Here is a 15,036-nt window from a genome sequence, read left to right on the forward strand (position 1 = left end):
CCATCGGCTGCGATCAGTTACGTTTTTTTTTTTTTTTGAGTTGAAAGTTGCTTTTTGCCTAACGCATTTGCATGTCCAGATCTACCAACTTGATAAAAATATGCAGCGAAAGAGGATTTGATTGCTTTGTAGCAGACGGACTTCGACTTCCCTGTCGGTCCCAGGCTTTTGTACGCACACGATGTTCCATTTTTTTCTCCGAGTATCTGCGGACAGTATCTTATTATCATACCCACAAAATACGCACCAAGAAGGAATACGTCGTCTGCATCGCCGTCATACACCACTATTCGACTGTGGAGAATAGGCAAGCAGCCATTCGCGAACTAAGAAGAATTGTAAAAATTAACGGGGAAATTTTGATTACTGTCTGGGCATTTAACGAAACAGCGGAAAACCACTCGCAAGATACCATGGTTGCATGGCACCTCCAAAATCCCACCTCTAGGAGAACGTCAAAGAAGCGCCATGAAGGTTGTTCCACGCAATGCGATCCAGAAACACAAAATGAATTTTGCTACACACAAACAGAGGCGGCAACTAAAAAAAAGATATTTAACAGATATTATCACTTGTTCAAAGAGGGGGAACTTGAAGATCTCTGTCAGAAAGTAGGAGGACTACAAGTGGTCGAATCTTTCTGGGAACTAGACAACTGGTATTTGTTTCTTCGACGTATTGAATGAAAGTGGAGTTCTTTAGATTTGAGGAATAAGACGGTCCGGCTTGAGAATTCGCTTGTGCCGAATACTTGTGGGTCCCAGTGTTTTGATTTCTTTCGGCTCACCATGTCCTTCGGAGCTATTTTATGGTGTGCGAAGAAGTGTGTTTACAACTGAATATTACAAGAATGCACGGTGGGATTTCTCGACAGTTTTTAGGCACAGTGACGTTTTCCGTCAATATCAAAAAAGCGATTACAATAAATTTTGCGCCGATATCCTTGCACTTTTAGGGATGTGCTCCAAACATCTTGTATCCGCACGCTACAGGCGCAGGATTAGGGAGTATATTTTCGGCAGTGATACAGAGTTCACCGCAACGGGTTTGATGGTGTTATATGTGCATTATACGTTAATCTTGAACAGTGTGCTTTTTTCGCTGTACTCAATAATTCTGAATAGCAGCAATAAATTAGAAAATTTAGAATTTTTTTTTCGTACCGAGTCACATGTTCTGATGAAGAATCGACTAAAGTGGAGGTACATCGGCCGACATTGGACTTTGGCCCTGGCTTGGTTCGCATGTAAAACTCAATTATAATAGTGTATTTGCTTACCTTACTTTTCCCTCTTCGGAGGATGTAAACACGTTTGTACTTTCAGAACAAATTCCGCGGGAGCGCAATATGACATTTGTAAGATTGATTGATAATTGTGGTATAAGTGAAACAAGCGGAATGACTATCAATCTAAATTCCATGCCTTGGGACAGTAACTCTGTAGAAGTATTTTCACCTTCACAGGATTGTTACCATGGACCACATCTTTCCGCAAAGTACAAGGAAAAGTTTGAAAAATGCGTAAATTCACTGTCTGAATGTAAATTGGGTAATGATGAGCTGGATAGTAAAATAGAGGCGAACGGAACAGAGGACAATTCCCGCATTTTCTATTGCGAAATTGCTTCTGTTTCTTCGAGCGATGATGAAGAGAGTACAGAAGAAGAATATGAAGAGACAGATACTTACCTAGAAGAATTGCAATGGGGAGAAGATGACGAAGATTCCTGTTCTCTGTGTTACCAATACGATGAAGAACAATCGAAAAAGGATTTGTCAGATATCCAAGAAAACACTTCGAGTGAATACAGCTCACCTTGTTCAGAGATATCGTCTGATCCTTCTAATGTTCCATTTTGGTTTGGAGACGAGGATAAGGGTATGTTTTTTGTTCTAAAAAGAGGATTGATTTAACTATAACGAGGTCTTTACAACTTTTCTGATTTGTATTTTTCAGTTCATGTCAAAAAAATCATACTATATTATGAAAAATTTTTAGGTCTCGACAAGGAACAAAATGCGTGTAAACGTGCTCCCAAACCGTTTATAGGGAAAATTCAACGCTCAGCTATCGAAAATAAAGACCCAGAGGTGTTCCAAACATTTGACATCGTCAGCGTCTACACTCGGAACAACCTTCCCCCAGAATTACCTATGCCATTTTATAGGATGCATTATTGTACGCTCAATTTTTTTCCCCTCCCTAACCGTTCACATCCCTTACCATGTTCTTAGTGCTCACAACCTGGGACCTTCAAACTGGACTTCCTATCAAGCTGGTGAATTTAAATGATAGCCATCTGTCGAAAACCATTGTAAAAAGTAATACAAGCCTATCTTGGCTCTACTGCCGTCCTGTGTATTGCTCGGACGAATATGTCTACTCTACTGATATAGAAGAGCTCGAAGTCGGCTATTCTGACGCTCCCTTCTCCTATTACCAATTTCTATCTAAAAAAACTGCAGAATTCGGCAACGAGTAGCAGAGTTAGACAAAAAAACTGGAGCACCAACTGTACACATATATATGTATATTTGTATAATAAATGGTGTTGGATAACTGACATACTTTTCAGTCGAATTAGAGAAAGCATACATGTTGCCTTCATTTCGTGTCTCTTTAAAAAAGGGGTCACGCTTTGTTCTTGTCTGGAATCTCTAATTTTACTCTGTCATTTGATTTCATACGTCATATACAAGATCAAAACTTTTTTCTTTCCAAGCTCACGTCTGTTCCGCATGCTTGTTTTTTGACATCTCTCAGTGATTTATAAGACCCAAATCCAGTCACCATAACACGATACGCGCATTCCTGCCTTTCTTGGGGTAACAAGTGTGGAGTCAACTACACGTAAGACCTATACTTTTTCTAGAATCTGTTTGGTCACGCGTCCAATTCGATAGTTTTCACCAGCACTGCGGCAGAGGACGGTCTCACTTGTGTGTAGTAATTTTCTTGAATATAGTCAACCTGGAACCCAGCATTTTTATAAAAATCAATGGCATCATTACCTTGCTGGACGTGCAGACAGATTTGCGAGGTATGAGCATCTCTAGCCAAGTCAAACGCAACATTTAAGAGTTTGGTTCCTTTTAAAAAAGAATTAATCTCTGACACCAAAAAAAAAAAATCGCATTTCCTTCATACCAATACCTAATTTTCTGTAAGGTGCCAGAACTCCTAGTGTCATGATATATACCCTAGATTTTATTGAACTGGAGACGTTTTCTTCCAATCGACAGCATATGGCTCCGACAGGGTTTCCGTCGTAGTAGGCTACAAAATTATTTAGTGTTTTTAGCGTCTGGCGCATCGTTGTACTCTAAATTTCATACCTAAGCTGCCGAAGTACTTTGGATTTTTCAAGACCTTCTCGTAAAAATCATACTTGTACCGAACAGGTAACAAGACTGTATTAATGGTCTCAATATGGATGATGTTACTGGAATTAGCTTCTTCTAGAGAGATTGCATTCGACGCCATAGAATGATCTTCAAAGGATCTCAAGGAGAAAAATTTTAATTTAGCCGATAGAGTAGAAAAAAAAACTGTCGTCTAATTTCCACGTGTTTAATTCTTTGTACAGATCCCGATAAAATAGGCTGAGGTGCTGATAGCAGAGCATTGTGCCGTAACACTTTTTTTTTTGGCAAGTTCGAAGAACACCTCGTTTTTAGTCTGGTAGTAGCAAATTTGCTGAGATACAGTTCAGAAAACTAATACCAATACAAACAGTTCTATAAACACACATACTTTACACTGGGCTTGTGCATTCGTCGTCGGCTTCCATTATCCTAAAGTCATCGGGGGAAGTGTCGGTCTTGATTCGTTTCTCAGTGGTTTTTTTTGTTCGCTAATTCGACGTTCTTGACATAGATGAGATAGATGCTTCTCCTTCCTCTTGAAAAATACCCGCCTCATCTTGTGACTTTTTTTTCAAATCGGTGCTGTAACAACCGATATTTTCACGCTAAGATTTTTCAAATCCCACAGACAAATTATTCCGTAGGACATCATGCCAGCCGTCGAGTCCCAGCTTGAGGCACTATGGAACATTCTGAAACAGAAGGCGCCCATCCTGAGACCAAAAATTATCCCTCGCGGCTATGACGATGAGCAATTGTCATCTCTATGTAATTCCACTCAGTTCCAGCTATGCAACTTGGAAAAGCAAGCTCTTGAGCTCACTCACGGACGCTGTTCGATTTGCGACCAGGAAATGCGTCTCGCGGCGCGCTTGGCAACTGAATGGTCATTCAACTTTAAAGAACTGGTTATGAGCCTCAACAAGTTGATGGTATACATATATATATCCATACAACTATTGTTTTGCACGTAAGCCAAATCTGACCTCTCTCTGCTACATCCTCAGGTACTCTGTTCGACGTGCTACGAATTGACGGACTTGGAAGCATTTTTGACCAAGACGATGACCTCTCACAATAGCGAGCTAGAATCACAGCTCTCGACTTTCTGTAAACTCAATGGCTACAACACCGAGAACCCAGTAAAAAGAGCTCTCTACGTGGAAGAATGCTATTCAATAGCCTACTCAATCAAAACTATTTTGAGCAATTGCCCGAAACTGAAAATTGCAAATCAGGAATTCTTACAGCTCGAAAAAAAAAACACAAGTGACATATTGTCTATCTTACAGTTGCCTCAGTCTGCCAAGGACCAAGCCTCAATATCATGATGCGAAAACAAAAAATTGAAGGACGTTATCGAAGATGGCTGTTGAAACAGCGTTGTTCAAAGGGCATTTAAACCTTGCGAAGGAGATTAAGTAAATATAAACGTATGTAGCCGCATCAAGCTGCACGTGTATAGCGACTGTGCGTGATACACATTCCCGAAAGAGAAAGGCAAAGAAAATGATGAATTTTTGTGATTCGTCGTGAATTAAATAGCACTTTTTGTATAAAGAAACGAACAAAAGCTTAAATTTAGAGAGTCTAGACATGTGTACCGAGAAATTTAAAAAAATGCATGTCTAGACAACAAAAGCACAAATGCGTACGGCGGTGTCTTACTTCACGGTTTGTATTTCTCTTCAATCTCACGAAGCATTGATTCCCGAGTTCTTTGAAACTTTGAGAGCAGTGTTTTTGCATTGTAGGATGCCCATTCGGCGTTGATTAATTTTGCAAGGAATACTTCTCGAAATTCAGGAGTATGTTCGAAAAGTGCATTTTGCGGGAAAACCGGGACAGATGGAAGAAGCTCCTTTTTTGAAGAGACGGCCAAGCGATACATAACTTTGCCTTCGATTTTGACAGGTCTGACGACGATGACAACGTGAATAAAGCTACTCGAAACTGTGTCTGTGCTGATTGGGTCATTACCTTCGTTAAATACGATGAGGACAATATCGTTTCCAAGATGTCGTTTACGTTCTAATTGTTGATTGTTGTCAGCGCAAAACGGGAGCATCGTAGAAACGTGAAACATAATCTCATTGTCGCGCCATTTGGTATAGATAGAATGCGTCCCGGTAGAATCGTAAGTACCATCTAGTCCACCTAGATAAGATTGGAATCCTTTGAGACGAATGTTTTCACCTAGAAGAGTCAAAAAGTTATAGAACAAGTCACTAGACAGAGAGTTCGAGAACATTTCCTCTTCTCGAGTTTGGCCCTCCTTGCAAAGCAAAACACCAAACTTGTAGGTTGTACATCTTCGGCTGCTCTCTAAAGCTCTGATATCTTGTGACAATCCTGGATCCTTCACCATCCACACCTTAGCGTAAGCAAAGGTTGGAATCATCAGCTTCATTGCCGCCACTATGTTGTAGCTTGATTTTTTGAACCAGGTATTATTTCTCTTCAGGTAAGACTCGTCGATTCGTCGATGTTTCGAGTATTTGCTCGTCTGCAGCAGCAAGTGGAAGAACTTCCGCTGAGAATCCAGATCTGTCTGTATCATCGTACTGATCACAAAGCACCGGCGAGAATTGTCTAGTCCAAGATAGTTGGTATGTGGCTGATTCATGAAATAACACGTATACCACATCTCTGATCGATAATCGGGGGATAAATAAAAATTCTTATCCTCAAACAAAGATCGAAGCGTGACTGATGAAGAAGAAGAATGTAAACTTGACTCAATGCAGTAGTCTTCTGCGTGACTAATTAATGGCTCGAATTGTGCATCATCAATACGAAAAACAGCTCGGTCTAAATCTAAGCCTTGGGTGTACCTGGACGATTCGTCAGTGTACACATGCCTCACATCCTCGATTGGACATATATCGTTATTCAAAATTGTCAGAGAATGACTGATAGCCACATCCGTAGACGATTCCATTTGCTTCTTCACCACCGCAGCATTGCTCGTTACGGTACTTTTATCTGTGTCAGACAACTTCGAATTCGATGCCTGAGGGCTACTCGAAGATGACGGTGATGTCGCCTGTTTTGCATTGCGTTCTAATACCCAGTCCTTCCTGTTTTTATCTGTTTCCGTATTTTCTACCACCTTTTCATTCGCCTTATTCACGTCTGTATCTATTTTATCCCATTCGGTCTTTGTCGCCGAATTAATTCGACTTGCCACCCTATCAGATAACATACTATATGAAATAGAGCTATCTATCCTAAATTGTGATATCAAGCTATTTCTACTGGAGGGCATTAAGTCAATATCATTATCACTCGTATTTACTGTTGACAAATCACCCTTCATCTCGAGATCGTCTTTAGTGTCCAACTCTGTTTGAGAGACGTCCAAATTCGGTTGGACAAAGGCTTAATAAGCAATTCCAGTTCTCGGTCAGTCATTAGAACACAATAAATAAAAAAAATACACATCACTTCCTTCTGTCAATCCTTTGTACAAATACTTCCACCCCACACATGTAAGTTAATCTACAAGTATACTCTCACACATTCTCGCCAATCCATACGCATTAATACACGCATCACCTATTTCTATAAATGCCTCCTTTTTTTGCACGCACACCGAGCGCTTCTGCTTCACTTTGCATTCTCACACAAGCCGCCGGTACCTATCTCCTCCTTCAAAGAATTTAAACAAAAAATAAAGCGATCCGGTCCACTCCACACGTAATCTTTTGTCATCTCTGTAACATATAGCCTCCCCAATTTACACACTCTCTACAAATGTCTAAGTCAAATTTAGACTACTTTTTCTGTTAGAGGCACTTCCCCTAACAAAAATGCCATAATGAGCGTTCTCACCCTCACCCTATAGGCTATCATGTATGCCAAATTATATGTACGCGCTACGAGACGTGAAAAAACAGAATCCATCGTACAGTGCACACAGAGTTCGTACAACTCGTCGTAACTGAAAAATTTTCGCTTAGTAACACTCCCTTCTCCTGCTGTTAGAGACGTACATATGTTAATTCTTGTGCTCCTATGCTTGGGATTATTTACCTCGCCTTTTTCTCGTTTACTACCATTTGATTTACTTGACATTTTGAACCAATGCTTATCTCGTTTGCTCGCTATCTCTCTATCCACTGATAAAACAATCAATTCAAAAAAAAACGTATTCACCTCTTTGTTTCGACAATTTACGTTGTGCGCCACTTCCTTAGAGTACTAGGGCTCGCATGATGATGAAGTGACGGTAGAATAAAAATATTGAGTTGCTGCTAATTAGAAAAATGATTTGGCAATTCTGTGTCATTTCTATGAGGACACAGATAATTTCCCGTTCATGCGTATCCATTTACCACAAAAAAACCAATTTCCGGGCGGACAACTACACGAAACCCTATTATGTAAGCGTAATATTTTAAAGTCTAACAAGTAAAACCTGCTCTCCCTCAACGTGTAGAAGTAGTATGGGCGCCATTTTCTCTATATTTCTTTTCTCTCTTGCATTCTCTCTGGCTCATCATTATTCGCTATCGTATGCATACCTACACCTTTTCTCTTGACCTTGTCTATCTCTGTCACTCTTTCTAGTTCATACCATCTTTTCCATCTCTCTTGTTTTCTTTTACTTTTGTTGTATCCGCTATTTCCTCACTAATCAGCTATTTCTTCAGCACCTATATCTGAAATTCTTGATGCACTCTGGGAAAAAACACCAATTCTTCTCTGACTCGTTCCTAAACTGCGTCCAGCCCCCCAGTTAGGTGGATATAAAGTAGTGCTTATTTAAATAGAATCAAAATGCGCGGAGTACCACCGCGTATCAAGAATTCAGACGCCTGCGCACATATATTACTAGATGCTATAAATATTGCTGAAATTTTTAAACAGGAAAAATACTTATAAGGAACTGATATGAAGTCAGGGCCCCTTAAGAGAGTGGTACCCTCAATTTCGCATTTTTGCCATATTGATTTGTGATATTGTCAACCATTTTGTACTGGGTTATATTAACATTCAATAAACCCTCATAAATGCTGTACACTCTTCGAAAATTATCCATTGACGAATTTGTTAAGCTATGGCAGGCGGGCTATTTTTTAAGCATGATCGCAAAATGCGATATAGTGGTGCATCGGTTGCTTCTGACGAATGAAAAAGCAGATTTGATTCAAAACAGAACTCGATACAATCTCTACGACATATTGCGTACTTTCAGATACGGCTTTTTTGCAATGGATAACCGCTTCTCATGATAGTTGAATAAACAGTGTAACATTTCACTTCTGTTAACTAGGCATGTCGTCTACACAGACGCGCCGTTCTTATACGAATGTCTAGAAAAATGGCGGGGAACGCGCGCATGATTAACCTTCAGAATGTATATGAAAACGGTTTGTCGACTTTCATCATCAATAAGAATCTACCCCTATAAAAATGGCTCACACTATAGTGACAATGTGATTCTCTCAATATTATGTTGTAGCATCATATTGTATATACGAATACATATGAACGTACCATTCTATGCTACACAGATCATACATTTTGCATATACAGCTTCAAATTCTCTACAGCTCATAATTTGTAAATCAAAAACTCCATCGCAGCAGAAGTTTTATTCATATCCATTCCATAAGGGTATAAAATATAATTTTTTGTAAGTTGATCCGCGCTTCTAGATATATAATCCGTATGCGTAAAATTGCAAAAATATCATTAGTCATTCTATTGTTCTAACTCTTATGCCCTCTATATCCATGGCGTTACCTGGGATGCACAGGTATAAACTTTCTATACAATACAACGGAACCAAATATCTTGGATGGCAGACACAGCCCAGTGATTCACATGCAAGCAGGCTAATCAAAAAAAGTGTTCAGAGTGTGATCGAAGTATGTTTTCGATAAAATCATGTAAAAAGCCGGGCCTGCACTTCCCTCTTCTGTATACCAATTTTTTTTAGAACAAAATGAACTCAATCACGTGTTCTATCCCCTATATGTGTGAAGGGTGCCCTAAAACAGGTTATTGGTAGAAGCGCAAAACTTACTATTGCAGGAAGAACGGACACTGGCGTTCACGCGATCAAAAATGTTGCACACATCGACTTGCTATCGACTGATGCTAAAACAAAAAGTGCTGATGTACGAAATACTCAAACACTTTTTTTCAATTATTCTTCCTACCCACAGTATGCAATGGCGAGCAAGAGTCGTCCTTTATTCACTCTGTTTCTTCATCTGTGCTGCGATTTCCCCTTAAACTAAGGGAGTTAATAGAAATATATCAGTACCCATGATGTATATTCATTGTGTAAGATAGAGAGTTTTAGATGCTCCACTCACGCCTATCATCTTTTTCAAGAGCCCTCCTTTTCTCGCACAAACATTGAAAGATGCCATCAACTATTTTCTGAGAAAGCATCCGCACATTGCCATTACCAGCGTTGAAAGAACAGATGGAGTACGCATAAATGAAAAATTTTTTTTTGGCAAAAAAATATCTTATTTTTTTAGTCTTTTAATGCTCGCTTTTCTGCTATTGAACGCGAATATATCTACCGTATTATCAATGTCGTTGATAGGACGGGTATTCCGTTCGAAAATGACAGGCGGTGGGTCTATCGACGCCCTCTGAATGTTGAGAAGATGAACACTGCATGCAAAATGCTAATAGGATGCCATGACTTCAGTACATTTTCCACGATGTCCTGTATTAAGTCCTCTTCACCTATTCGCCATTTATATGAGTTTCGCGTTGAAGAAGACGATTATGGGGACTATGGACTCTGGTTTCCAGATGCGTCACTCTCAAATAGTCTTTTCCTCAAAATTACTGTGAGAGCCAAATCTTTCATGACTCACCAAGTTAGAAAGATGGTGGCTGCAGTCGCTAGCGCTGGTGCTGGAAAGATTCAGTTGGACCAAATCAAGATGCTCTTAAAAGCAAAAAATCCACTCCTCTGTCCTCCCATGGCCCCGCCGGGAGGTCTCTATCTAAAGTCCGTTACATATCCTCCTAATTCATATATCGTGTATGAATCAAGCGCCAAAACGCTCGAGGAACTTCAAACGTTTAAATTGAAAGCGAGGCAACAACGGTGAACCAGTCAAAGTTGCGTAGGAATAACAAAAAAGTGGATTACATGTGTCTGTTACGGAATCTCAGGGATCTCACGCGCTATTGTACACAATATGTGTATTATCTCTGTATGCATATCTCTCTCTTACAAGTTTCTACAAATCGACGTATAAATAATACATGATAATATGTTCAATTATGGTATTATATAGATATCTCTTCTGTCTCTCTAGGTGTGCATATCAGGGCTCAAAAGCAGACTTGTCTAGTCATCTAATCAGTAATTATGTACACATTTCTCTTTTTTAGGATCTACGAGTGTATTTTCTTTTCTGCTATGCTGCTGTCAAGTCAATAAGGGCATTTCTGTATCTTTCTCTATAAAGAGAAAGGACATTAAATTCAATCTAGATTTTTGTTCACGACTATCGATCATGTCTTCCCCCAAATAAGGCCTTCGATTCTCGCTAGCGTCTCGCTCCTCACCCTTCAACTTAACACGCACTAATCGCCTTGTATGTTTATTACCGGTATAGAGGATTTAGAAGAATCACCGTGGCTTTTTGCAGCATCGTAGTACATTTTGCCTAAGAATGCAATTGCTTTTTTGTGCTTGTTGACTTGCTCTTTCGAGAGACTCGGATCGCTCAATAGCTTCTTACATACTGCACGTATAGTCATCTCAATATTTATCAAACCTAGAATCCACACAATACCGAATGATTTTTCTGCTATATCTTTCAACGCATCCTGATCCTCTGGATTCATTTGCAAGCGGCGCTCTGCGCCGTCCAGCGTTACAAAGCAGGCAATCGTCTTCAGATTGGTACTGAGGAAACGCTTTTTTTCTGACACATTTGCACTCAGCCGACTCCAACTCAGCTTTCCACCCGAATGTTTCTTAGCTTCGTTTTTTAAGGTCCAACCACAAAGCTTCAACAGTTTGACGCCACCGGGAACCTCTAGCTTGCCTTTCAAATCTATCTCAATCTCGTTCTTAAACTTATCTACATGATCTGGATCAAAGGAAAATAGCTTGGTACGCATCCGATCGTACACCTCCTCAACATTTTTTTCCTGAGCTTCCAAATTTCGTTGGTTCAACTCTTCAGGACTCATCGACGGGATATCCTCATCGTTTTGTTTCATCGATAAGATATATTCGAGCCCAGCAAATGCCCTGCCAAAAATATCGTCAAAATTGCCGTCACCAAAAATACTCTGAAGAAGTGCATGTATTTGCTCCTGAGTATATGGTCGATCTCCTGCTACATCATCATAGCTGCCGTGAAGATCGTATATCTTCCTTTTCTCTGGATCACTAAGAACTGAGTAAGCTTGAGAAATTTTTTTGAACTTTTATCCAGAAGTCGCACACATATACACAAAAGAAGGGGTTAGTTATTTGTACCGATACATAGACTTTAAAGGATATTCATGCAACGCGCGAGCAATCGGCAAAACACACCTCGGCCTCAAGCTCCGGGTTATCTGGACACTTGTCTGGATGGCATTTTCTAGCTTTTTCATAGTAAGATTTTTTTATCTCTGACTGTGTAGCATCCCGGCCGATACCTAGCGCTTCGTAGTAATCGTAAGGAGCATCTTTTTCCATATTGAAAGAGACTGAAACAATAGTGTTTTGTTGTAGAAAGGAGTAGTTAAATACGAAAATTATTTTTTACCTTAAAAAGATAAACGTTAGACAATAGAACCATAGTGTTTGCTTGTAACTGCGTAGTGTTGACTGCTTTAAATGTCGAACAAGATCGGACAGATATAGACGCGTGGTCTCCTTAAATAACTCAAACAATTGCTTGCTGGTGCCTTGTCTGTATCCTGTTTTCACTTCTTCTATACACATTTTTGCTCCTCTCTTTTTTCAGCTCTCCACCTGTCACTCTTACTGCATATGCGATCTTGAGCGTCTATGCACAAAAGCAGGTGCATTACATATTTTTCTCCTCTTTCAAATGCTCATAACAACGTCTTAACCGCAGAACCATGCAAAGAATGTTGGTGCAAGCTCGAGAGGAAAGACTCGTTCTGATACGTTCGTCCGAACGGATCATGCCAAAAATCTCATTCTGAAAATACTTTTGTCTGCTGTGTATGCAACGTATATGCATAATTTTGAGACTTCTTTTTCATTCAAGTTTCTCCATAGCTTTTAAAAGGCGTTCCCTATTCTATTTCACATGAGCTTGAACCTCATCAGTACTGCCTATGTTAACCATGATGGCGATGATGGAGAAGACCAACAAAGCGGCGACACCGAAAAATGCCCAAGCAAGAAGAGACCAGTTTCTTCTGATCCACCTTCTCCGTCTAAAAAACGAAACCAAGAAAAAGATTGTCAACCACTCGATGTTGACCTACCTGCAGAGTTCATGACGGAAGAATTGCCGGCAGCTACCAGCTCAAAAATTGCGAATTCAGCGAAAAAAAGTCCTGCGGTAAAAAACCCCAACAATACACACATGATCGTTCCCAGACAAGTCAGGTATGCCTCAGATCTCGTTCCTGCTCACCGCAAGTCTCTAGTGCCTAAGCCGAGCGTATTAAACACTCGGCGATACGCAGCGAAATATACGCAACTCATGCATACATATTTATTATGACGCACGCAAATAAATTTGGTGAATGTGCACAACTGCGTGATATACAGAGCCGTGTGGTGTTTCCCAGCACCTTACACACTCACTAACATGGTTTTGCTCTCATGAACACCTTTTTTAGATGTCTTCGTCCAAACGTGATTACCGACGAGTTTTTAGCTTCTAGAACAGAAAATCTCAAAAACAGAAATAAGTCTCACGCACAGTCGAGTTGATTGATATACGACTATGGCAGGAAGAACATGTGTGCGAAGTTTATATCATCAGTAAGGAATATTCGCCGAAAAAGGTAAAAGTGATGTGTACAATTTTTTTAACTACTTGCTGTATTCGATTCTCTTTCTTATGAATCCCTTGTATATATTGTTGTAATCCCAGTATCATGGCCATGGAGAGACATTCAGTAATTACATAAAGCCTTGCAGAACGAAGGAAGGTTAATGCAAACTCAGTGAGTGGTCGTGAGTACTCCTGTATTTTTGTTGGGACACAGAAATACTCTTTCGAATTCAGCAACATCCCTTTTGTGTTTGGACGCTGATTTTCGTTTTGGCCCAATATTCGTTCTATTATGAACGCGGTTTATGTGCCGATCAAGGCAGTGCTTGTATGCAGATGCCCATACACAGCCTGGTTCTGTGCATGAAAAGCGCTTTTCTCTAGCGTGAACAGCGTGGACGTGAATTTTTAGATTGCTACACGTGCTGAATTCACAATAGCATACTTTACAAATAAACATGCGTCTGACAAGTTGATGCGTCTGACAGTGTTCGCGAAGTGTACGCTTTGTTTTGAACTCCTGGTGGCATAGGCTGCATATCAGAGGAGTGGTGTGTTCGTTTTTTGTATGCTTACAGAGATCGGTCCAGCGCTTAAAGGATTGATCGCAGCCAGTATGCGAACATGTGTAAATAGATAGATCTGAATGCAAAGTAAGTAACTTTTTTCTATAAAAGCACAAAAGAAACAAACATGCATACTTTCGTGAATGGCCTTGACATGCTTTTGCAATTGAGATGGATAATCGAATCTCCAGGTACAATCTTCGAATGTGCATGCGTATGGCTTCTCACCGAGGTGTCGAGACTTGTGTATATTAAGTCGATTGATTTTCGAGAACTTTTCTGTACAGCCTTCCCAGTCGCACGCGTAGGGCCTAGGCTCCACATGTGTTCTTGCATGCTTTTTCAATCGGCAGTTCGAAGTGAAAGCTGCGGTACAGCCGTCAATTGTACAGTGAAAAGGGCGTTCATCGGTATGCATATAGTAGTGGCGCTGCTGATGGAACAGACGCGTGAATGTTTTTGTGCATCCATTCCAAGGACACTGATAAGGTCGCTTTTGGTTCGAGATTCAAAACGGATTGCAGAAAAAAATTTTAGGTGCAGAAAACTTGAATACGCGCTGTGGGAGATAAAAAGTATGAAAATAGCTAAGATGTACTCCGTACTTCTCCTGAATGGGAACGCTCATGAAGTTTCAGTCGTGAGCTTTTCGCGAACCCCTTTCCACATACGAAGCACTTGTATGAAGCTACAGTTTCAACCTTGAATGCGTATATAATATGACAGCTTTGCTATTATCGCGAGGTTCGTCTTGTTTCTGGCTGGCATTTATTTTCGTACATCCGTCTGAGATTGATCATCTTGATCGGGGCTTTCTGTTCCGGTCGGTGTTTCCGGGCCCACGTCCGAACCATATGCCATAGTGAGGTAAAGCCTGAGGTAAAGGCAGGGCAGTGAGCATCCAAGCGCCGAGCTGCGTAGTCCAGACGCCAGGCGTGGTCTAAAATTTTAGGTTTGTTGCGAAGAATGTGCTGGTAAATGTTGGCTTTAAAAAATTTTGTTAAATTCGAGGCAGTCACGTTTTTGCATTTTGTCAGTCATTAAGATGTTGCGATTGTCTATCGTTATAGAGGAGCGCCTTCTTTCTTCTCGGAAAGAAGGTGACATTTACGAAGGGGGTGGAAAAGGCGAAGAAAAGGAG

General features: G+C 40.4%; 6 protein-coding genes and 1 long non-coding RNA gene across 10 annotated transcripts; 3 read left to right on the top strand and 4 right to left on the bottom strand.

Annotated features, from left to right (window-relative positions):
- Positions 1-1,084: 1,084 nt before the first annotated feature.
- LOC126315324 (uncharacterized) lies at positions 1,085-2,582 on the top strand. Of its 2 annotated transcripts, XM_049992577.1 has the most exons (4): positions 1,085-1,202; positions 1,326-1,880; positions 1,959-2,180; positions 2,237-2,500. In XM_049992577.1, exons 2-4 carry the CDS (start codon positions 1,349-1,351, stop codon positions 2,482-2,484), a joined length of 1,002 nt encoding a protein of 333 aa, XP_049848534.1. In that variant the 5' UTR covers positions 1,085-1,202; positions 1,326-1,348; the 3' UTR covers positions 2,485-2,500. The 2 variants fall into 2 exon arrangements, with proteins under 2 accessions (XP_049848534.1, XP_049848535.1); XM_049992578.1 differs by having other exon boundaries at positions 1,085-1,880; positions 2,237-2,582.
- On the bottom strand, positions 2,377-3,889 carry LOC126315326 (uncharacterized). Its single transcript, XR_007555937.1, has 4 exons — positions 3,338-3,889; positions 3,150-3,278; positions 2,571-3,091; positions 2,377-2,461 (listed from the first exon to the last, which is right to left on the bottom strand). It is a non-coding gene; the product is annotated as an uncharacterized LOC126315326 (long non-coding RNA).
- Positions 3,890-4,008: 119 nt separating this feature from the next.
- On the top strand, positions 4,009-4,866 carry LOC126315329 (uncharacterized). The gene is made up of 2 exons (XM_049992582.1): positions 4,009-4,299; positions 4,375-4,866. Exons 1-2 carry the CDS (start codon positions 4,018-4,020, stop codon positions 4,696-4,698), a joined length of 606 nt encoding a protein of 201 aa, XP_049848539.1. The 5' UTR covers positions 4,009-4,017; the 3' UTR covers positions 4,699-4,866.
- Positions 4,867-4,979: 113 nt separating this feature from the next.
- Positions 4,980-8,972, bottom strand: LOC126315327 (GTPase-activating Rap/Ran-GAP domain-like protein 3). Of its 3 annotated transcripts, XR_007555938.1 has the most exons (3): positions 8,870-8,972; positions 7,363-8,751; positions 4,980-6,748 (listed from the first exon to the last, which is right to left on the bottom strand). XR_007555938.1 is itself a non-coding variant. In XM_049992580.1 (2 exons), exons 1-2 carry the CDS (start codon positions 7,442-7,444, stop codon positions 5,037-5,039), a joined length of 1,794 nt encoding a protein of 597 aa, XP_049848537.1. In that variant the 5' UTR covers positions 7,445-8,263; the 3' UTR covers positions 4,980-5,036. The 3 variants fall into 3 exon arrangements, 2 of the variants coding, with proteins under 2 accessions (XP_049848537.1, XP_049848536.1); XM_049992580.1 differs by lacking the exon at positions 8,870-8,972 and having other exon boundaries at positions 7,363-8,263; XM_049992579.1 differs by lacking the exon at positions 8,870-8,972 and having other exon boundaries at positions 7,279-8,263.
- Positions 8,973-9,108: 136 nt separating this feature from the next.
- On the top strand, positions 9,109-10,455 carry LOC126315414 (tRNA pseudouridine synthase A-like). Its single transcript, XM_049992666.1, has 4 exons — positions 9,109-9,243; positions 9,376-9,495; positions 9,674-9,814; positions 9,868-10,455. Exons 1-4 carry the CDS (start codon positions 9,109-9,111, stop codon positions 10,453-10,455), a joined length of 984 nt encoding a protein of 327 aa, XP_049848623.1.
- Positions 9,833-12,226, bottom strand: LOC126315328 (uncharacterized). The gene is made up of 2 exons (XM_049992581.1): positions 11,901-12,226; positions 9,833-11,788 (listed from the first exon to the last, which is right to left on the bottom strand). The coding sequence occupies exons 1-2, from the start codon at positions 12,045-12,047 to the stop codon at positions 10,937-10,939; spliced, it is 999 nt and encodes a 332-aa protein (XP_049848538.1). The 5' UTR covers positions 12,048-12,226; the 3' UTR covers positions 9,833-10,936.
- Positions 12,227-13,175: 949 nt separating this feature from the next.
- LOC126315247 (uncharacterized) lies at positions 13,176-14,839 on the bottom strand. The gene is made up of 4 exons (XM_049992491.1): positions 14,676-14,839; positions 14,501-14,596; positions 14,031-14,388; positions 13,176-13,971 (listed from the first exon to the last, which is right to left on the bottom strand). The coding sequence occupies exons 1-4, from the start codon at positions 14,754-14,756 to the stop codon at positions 13,499-13,501; spliced, it is 1,008 nt and encodes a 335-aa protein (XP_049848448.1). The 5' UTR covers positions 14,757-14,839; the 3' UTR covers positions 13,176-13,498.
- Between the last annotated feature and the right edge of the window lie 197 nt (positions 14,840-15,036).

The sequence above is a fragment of the Schistocerca gregaria genome, unplaced genomic scaffold (assembly GCF_023897955.1).
Source record: "Schistocerca gregaria isolate iqSchGreg1 unplaced genomic scaffold, iqSchGreg1.2 ptg000569l, whole genome shotgun sequence".
NCBI classification, from domain to species: domain Eukaryota; kingdom Metazoa; phylum Arthropoda; class Insecta; order Orthoptera; family Acrididae; genus Schistocerca; species Schistocerca gregaria.